Raw genomic sequence first — 7,500 nt, forward strand, 5'->3', positions numbered from 1 at the left:
ACGCACAGGCACGCACGTGGGCACGCACGTATTCACGCACGCACACACGCAAACTCACAGAATGAAAGATACAGATGCACTTCCATACACACACCTAGATACACACACGCACGCATGCACGCACGCATGCATGCACGCCGCACACACACACACACACACGCATAAGAACCACCACCACTCTACAGTAGACACACAGCCACAGTGTCCATTATGGAGCAGGTCCTACACCGGGCTCAGGTCACACGGCCCCCTGGCTGTAGAATGATACGGCACACGCAGTAAGAAGAATACAATGATGCACATATGGCTGCTGCTGCCCTGAATAATCTCAAAAAAAAAATAATAATAACAATAATAATAATAATAATAATAATAATAATAATAATTTCATGTGTAAAACACATTTTCATACAAAGAATGCAGCTCAAAATCCTCTAACAATAAAAGGTAAAAGTTGATCAATTAAAAGCAGCAGGAAAAAGAGCACGTTGACACAGAAAAAAGTAGGCAAGTCGAGCAGTCAGAGTAGTTCGAACTGAGCAAAGACCAGGACAGATAAAGTGCTGATGACGAATGCGTGCACAAGCTTTTCAGTGTCTTGTTTAGAGACAAACGCACGCACGTGGATGAGTTTCTCAGGTGGAAGTAGACGGTTTTGAAAATATTGTTTACCTGTATGTGGGGGGAAAAGTTCAGGTCGGGGTCAAAGGTTACGCCAAGGCTAGTAACAGAGTCTTTAGTGTGCCTTTTTAAGTCACCTTGGCTGGGGTACAGGGCTTTTCGCTTGTCAGCGGGGCCGATAAGCAGGACTTCAGTTTTCTGGATTTAGTATGGAATGGAGAATGGAGGGATGGAGGAATGTAGGGATGATAAAAGTGGGAAAGAAGGTGTGTGTGTGTGTGTTTGTGCGTGTGCGTGTGCGTGTGTGTGTGTGTGTGTGTGTGTGTGTGTGTGGTGGTGGTAGTGGTGGTGGTGGTGGTGGTGGGGGGGGGGGGTTGTCGAGGTTTGGATTGAATTGACATGTGAGTTAAAAGATAAGGCGCGGTTGCTGCCAAGGAAACAGCAGCTGGATCTGGCGGGCAGGGACACAGGCAGACAGACAGGCAGGCAAGCAGGCAGACAGACAGAAAGGCAGATAGCAAGGCAGGCAGACAGACAGACAGGCAGGCATGCAGACAGACAGAAAGGCAGTCAATCAGTCAGTCAGTCAGGCAGGCAGGCAGGCAGGCAGGCAGGCAGGCAGGCAGGCAGGCAGGCAGACAGGTAGGCAGACAGACACGACCTGACGGCACCAAGCTGCTGACATGGCAAGGCGTAAGCCACGATTATGGGATGTCAGCATTGCAAAGTCATCCGTGTAATATTGGGAAAAAATCTGTCTGAAAAATGTCTGCGTGCATGTCTGCATTTGTGTGCTTGTCTGTATGCGGTGTGTGTGTGTGTGTGTGTGTGTGTGTGTGTGTGTGTGTGTGTGTGTGTGTGTGTGTGTGTGTGTGTGTGTGTGTGTGTGTGTGTGTGCCTGCGTGCATGCGTGCGTGTGTGTGTGTGTGTGTGTGTGTGTGTCAGACTGTGGATGAACGTGGATGCATATGTGTGCGTCCATTCATCATTTGCTCAGGCCAGCTGGGGAAACAGGGAATTAGGGAACCTCCAGAAATGCCCATTCCCACATCCCCTTTCCGTATGCTCCACATCACTTCACATATGCTCAACATGGCTTAGAGAATATGCAACAGGACCGCACACACACACACGTACACACACGCGTGTGCTCGCACGCGCACGCACACACACACATACGCACACACACACACACGCACGTACGTCCACGCACACGCACCGACACGCCACGCACACACGCACACACACACATGCACACCACGCACACATGTGTGTGTGTGTACACACACACACACACACACACACACACACACACACACACACACACACACAGGTATTCAAATGTACCGCCCCCCTCCATTACGCACCCATACCTGCCTTTACCAAAGTGAAGAGGGTGGTAAAGGCATGTGTAAGGTTGCTGTGCCCCCCCATGAGCCAGGACGCTACTCACCTGCCCCTGTCCCTGTCCCTCCTGGTGAACAAGTCAGTTCATTCAGTTCCATTTCAGAGAATGTTCAAGTTGAGGGAGCTTTCTTTACTTAATGAAAATGTAAGTTTGCACTGAGAAAGGACTTTAATATACTTCAATACACAATTCACTACATACATAACGTATAACCATAGGTGATGGGTGAACAAATACAAGACACAACTTAAATTATACCTCTGTCTTCAGCTTAGCTTGAAAATGTTTCTCTCTCTCTCTCTCTCTCTCTCTCTCTCTCTCTCTCTCTCTCTCTCTCTCTCTCTCTCTCTGGGCCAAAACATACCAAGGCGGAACGGAACGGTCGCAGGACGGACGCGGTCTTTCTGCTTAGTTTTGGCCGGCGTGCTTTTCTCTGCCTTGCACACTGACAGCGTCGGCGTGCGCGGCCAGTCCTATTCAAAACCCTCCCCACAGCCAAAGCTAGCATGCTACTTTGCCATTCATTTGAATGAGACACCGCCGGTCGCCGGCGTGAAAAATACGCTCGAGTTCTATTTTCCAAATGCAGCGCGGCGCGGAGCCGGCTCCCGCGCCGCTGACGCCCGACTACCGCCAGTTGGTGTGTAAGGACAGATAGGTTTCAATGTATTTTCACCGACGCCGGTAAAAAACGTGGCCGTTCCGCGACGCTTTACCGCCTTGGTGTGTAAGACCCCTTACACGCACTTACGCACGCACCAAAACGAGCAACAAAGCAATCAGCCTATTTTTGTTCATTCATTCACATGGGATGTTTGCAGGTAGTGCCGGTACATATTTGCCAGCATTTGTTTTTCTTTTAAAAACACAATACGCTGAGGCCAAGAGAGGGGAATTTATTCTTACAGGTATTGTTGTATGCTGCTTGGGTGAAAATAAAGTCTGAAATAGTCAAACACTGATAATTGAGTTGTTTTCGACCCATTTCAACTCCCATGCCTCACTACACTGAAGCTTAGAAAATAAAACTTACTTGATGCTGTTTGTAGTGCTTAGGTAAGAAATGAGACCTAAATAGTACACAGATTGAGTTGGGTTCAGCTACTTATAGTTAAGTGCCACAAAACTTTTTTTTGAGGTGGGACTTAATAGCCAGGAAGTTGAGTTGCCCTGAGCTGTGTTTGTGTGTTTTCAGGTGAGGAGAACCAAGCAGGCGGCCAAAGAGAGCAAGGAGAGCAGCCTGCTACGCCAACACCGTACAGTCTGGACCAGAGGCGTATATAAAGAGAGTCTGGCCAACTATGGGTTCGAACGTTCGAGCTATCCCGCTATTTTGATTGGTTCTGGGCTGGTCACATGTTTTATGGACGCCATTTTCGTTCCCCACGCTCCCATTAATGAGTATTATCAGATATAAAAAATAACGCTTCACTATAATATTATTACATTATTATTATGACAAACTGTTGTGCATATGGCTGTAGTGCAGGGCCGGGTCAGGAGAAAAAAACAGCATCGTTTAACTCAACTAGGATTTGGGACATACACGGATATAAACTCTCCTTTATGGAATATAAAGGTCAGAATTAATAACCAGAAAGCAGGAGATTTCTCTGTGTTGTGTGAGGTAAATGTATTTTTTCCCCCTTCGACTTTTGTTAACAATTACTTTTGAAAGAAATAGTCATGATGATGGCATGCTCTCAAAAACTCCTGTCCGCACTTTGAAAACGAATGAAGTTAGGATTCTGTCATAACTTGAAATTAGCTTGTCAAATCTTAATTGCCACCTGTAAGTATGCTATACTGTGAAAACATAACTTTGCCCACCAAGTTATTATTTCTGTCGCGCTAATAAGGTCCTTTCCCCCTGCGATTTAAACTCACGTCCAGTCTCATACTATGAATATCCAGACTCATCCTACGAGCATCCAGACTCATCCTACAGTTCTACTGTCTGCAATCGCGTTTATGCACGGCTGATCACATCGTCATTTTTAAACTACTAAATCTGGACACAACTTGAAACTTTGGCGCAAGTATCACCAGGGTCCCTGTACATGAACTTGACCATTGTTGTAAATATTATTTCTGTACATTACTTAAATATCTACTTTGACGTTGGCCCTACCTAGGCAACAACAACACGGAAGTAACGCTTGAATGCACTGCTGAGCACATCAAAACTATGCTGACAAAACCCTCTTTTAAGCACATCCCTTCTATACGAACAAACTTGTTAACGTTTGTTTTCATATGTTGGGATCTTGATAATACTATAACCCAAGTTTGATGGTCTATGAAGCCTTATTTGTATTTTAAATCCAGCGATTTTGACGGTATGCTGTCCATAGGGTTACACTGTAGAATCCTCGCCGTGGGGAGCGAAAATGGCGTCCATGATTCGAGTTGGCCAGACTCTCTTTATATACGGCTCTGGTCTGGACCAAGGAGCACCAGAGAATAGCCAGAGCTGGGTGACAATACATGTAATAATTTTCCTATTTTAGATGGTTTGGTATCCCTCTTGCTGTTGCTGCTCTGATCTGTTTACTGTAAAGTGACCTTGGGTATTTTAAAAGGTGCTTAAAATAAGAATGCACTATTTGCTATGAACAACACCACCACCAGGACCTTCAACTATTAAACTGAACATACAAACGAGCACATGCATCCACGCAGGGCCCTAAATTAACCTTTTTTCACCAGCAGCAAAAATGGCTAGTGGATGCTAATCTTACAAGCCAAACACAGACTCACTAATGGGTCAAAGTGGCTAGTAAGCTGGTCTTTTCTACGAGCCAAACTGAAATTTCACCAGCATTTGGCCAGTTGGCTGGTGTTAATTTAGAGTCCTCCATCCACTTATGTACACACACACACACACCACCACCACCACCAATACCAGTTAGTGTTGAAGCACCAGACACTAGCCAGAATTGGTTGACAATACAACACCAACACCACCACTACCTTCACCTGGTAAGCTCTCTCACACACACAAACTCAAAGAAATAAAGAAAGAAAGAAAGAAAGAAAGAGAGGAGAGGAGATCAGTCGTATAGTAGCGTATAGTGCATCATGCTACAGCTCAGCATACAGAAAGCGTAACAGCCTGAGACAAACCTATTCATAATATACACAAAGACAAGGAAAACACACACATATAGACCCACAGATATGCACACACACACACACACACACACACACACACACACACACACACACACACACACACACACACACACACACACACACACACACACACACACACACACACACACACACACACGAGGTAGTAGCCTCTGTAGGCCATGAGGTGTGTGCGCTCACCTCTCCCGGTCCCTCCGGGCCTGCTCCTCCATGGCTCTTCTCAGCTCCTGCAGTCGAGCCTCGTCCCTTCTCTGCACCTCCTCGCGCCTCCTGCTCAGCTCCGCGTAGAACTGCTTCACCTGGAGATGATCACACAACACCGTGATTTAGGAGGACACACTTGTTAGTTTAGCAGCAAACATGCAGTCTCATTGTCTATACCTGTATGTGTCCGTGTGTCTGTGTCCGTGTGTCTGTGTCCGTGTGTCCGTGTCCGTGTCCGTGTGTGTCCGTGTGTGTGTGTGTGTGTGTGTGTGTGTGTGTGTGTGTGTGTGTGTGTGTGTGTGTGTGTGTGTGTGTGTGTGTGTGTCATTGTGTGTGTGTGTGTGTGCGTACGTGTGTGTGACACACCTCCTCATTTCATGCATTCTCTTTATTTTCATGGTTATCTGCAGTGCATTGACATTAAAACTGTGCATGAAGACATGAGAGTTATTTGCTTAACAAAAAACAAAAACAAAATCTAGCAGTTGTCCAACAGTGATGTCAGCTATCTACCCAGCTGACTTCTACATACCACAACAGATGGTCCCACACGTCTGAACTTGCAAGCATGATGTTCTTGATCTAATGAGTCACTTGGTCACATAGCAGCCAGTCATAAAATACACCTGCGTTGGAAGGAATCTGTAGCAGGGTTTTCACTCCTAGTTTTCCTTTTGAGACCACCGGTTCCACCACTGTTTCTACCACTGTTGATACCTTTGATAACCAGCTATGTTAGCCCATGTGGCTCATTATCAGATCAAGAAAACCTTGCTTGTATTGACAAATGACTATAACAAGGTTTATACGTCTTACAGTTCTACTTCTACAATTCTAGTGAGCGAATGGATGTTGCGTCCAATTAAGATTGACTTGACTGACTCGTTGCTTTTACTTGAAAATAGAAACAAAAAGAACTTGTTATGATGTGTGCACTGTGTAGAAGATAGACAGCTGACATCGCTGCTGGACAACTGCTAGAATTCAAATGTTCTGTTGAGCACATAATTCTAGGTGTTCATTCAGTTTTGATGCCCTCTGAGAAAATGTACAATGTACAGTAAATAGCAGAGATGGCGCATCCAAACTTTTGCCCTGTACTGTATGTACGTATGTGCCATATACTGCACCATAATGTACTGCATTGTACCATTTGTAGGCACTGTGCGTATGTACAGTAAGTATGTGTACATGTACTGTATGTAACTATGTATGTGCATGTGTCAGTGTGGGAATCAATAACTCAAATGAGACTTAAGAGACTACATTGGCGGTTTGCTTCACAGAGGACAAGAGAAAGCTCCAGATATGACCTGACTGCTGAGGTTGAACTTTCGCGCGCAGACTTATCAATGCAGCTCACTTTGTTCCCACTGACTTTTAAGCCACAGTGCTTTCAGATAGGAGTCATAACCCGAGACACCGCCAAAGACAGCCTTTGATCTCTAAGGAAGATGAGAAAAAGAGCAAGTTTGGCTAAGGCTGGAAGGTTTTGGAACGGAGCGGGTGTGTGGGGGAGAGAGGGGGGCTTGCTGTGCGGCAGAAGACAGTGTCATGTCAACCAAGTTCTGAATTTGGCCTGGATCATTTTCCAGCCATCGCCATCACTCTATTATTTTTTGACTTCACTGATACGTACACACTTAAGACAGAAAAGGCCAGACACAGAAACAAATTGGGAAGGGTTTTTTAATATTTGTTATGGGCCTTTATTTTTCCTTTACTGTGGATAAGAGTAGGACATTGGAGATCATGCAAGTCTACTCAAGGTATGGCTCTCAAGCACGAGGCACCACTTCACACAGATTCAACATCTCCTCCTCCTCATCATCATCATCATCATCATCATCATCATCATCATCATCAGCAGCAGCAGCAGCAGCCGCAGCAGCAGAATCACATTTTTTTTCATCACCAGCCAAAATGACTAGTAGATGTTAATTGTACTAGCTAAACACACTCACTAATGGGTCAAAGTGTCTAGTAAGTTTTCTTCTCTACCAGCTAAACCACCAGCTTTTCAAAAGGTTTGTGGGTGTTAATTTAAAGCCTTATTCACTATCATCACCACCACCACCATCATCACCATCATCATCAACAGATCAAAGAGAAAG

General features: G+C 45.4%; 1 protein-coding gene across 1 annotated transcript in view; it reads right to left on the reverse strand.

Moving 5' to 3' along the window:
- The window catches only part of LOC134461245 (coiled-coil domain-containing protein 148-like), a 95,345-nt gene that overhangs the window by 8,136 nt on the left and 79,709 nt on the right, over window positions 1–7,500 (reverse strand). The window contains exon 13 of the mRNA XM_063214028.1: window positions 5,363–5,481. Coding sequence (XP_063070098.1) covers window positions 5,363–5,481 — 119 coding nt within the window. The remainder of the gene's footprint in view (window positions 1–5,362; window positions 5,482–7,500) is intronic.

The sequence above is a fragment of the Engraulis encrasicolus genome, chromosome 13, assembly GCF_034702125.1.
Source record: "Engraulis encrasicolus isolate BLACKSEA-1 chromosome 13, IST_EnEncr_1.0, whole genome shotgun sequence".
Taxonomy (NCBI): Eukaryota; Metazoa; Chordata; class Actinopteri; order Clupeiformes; family Engraulidae; genus Engraulis; species Engraulis encrasicolus.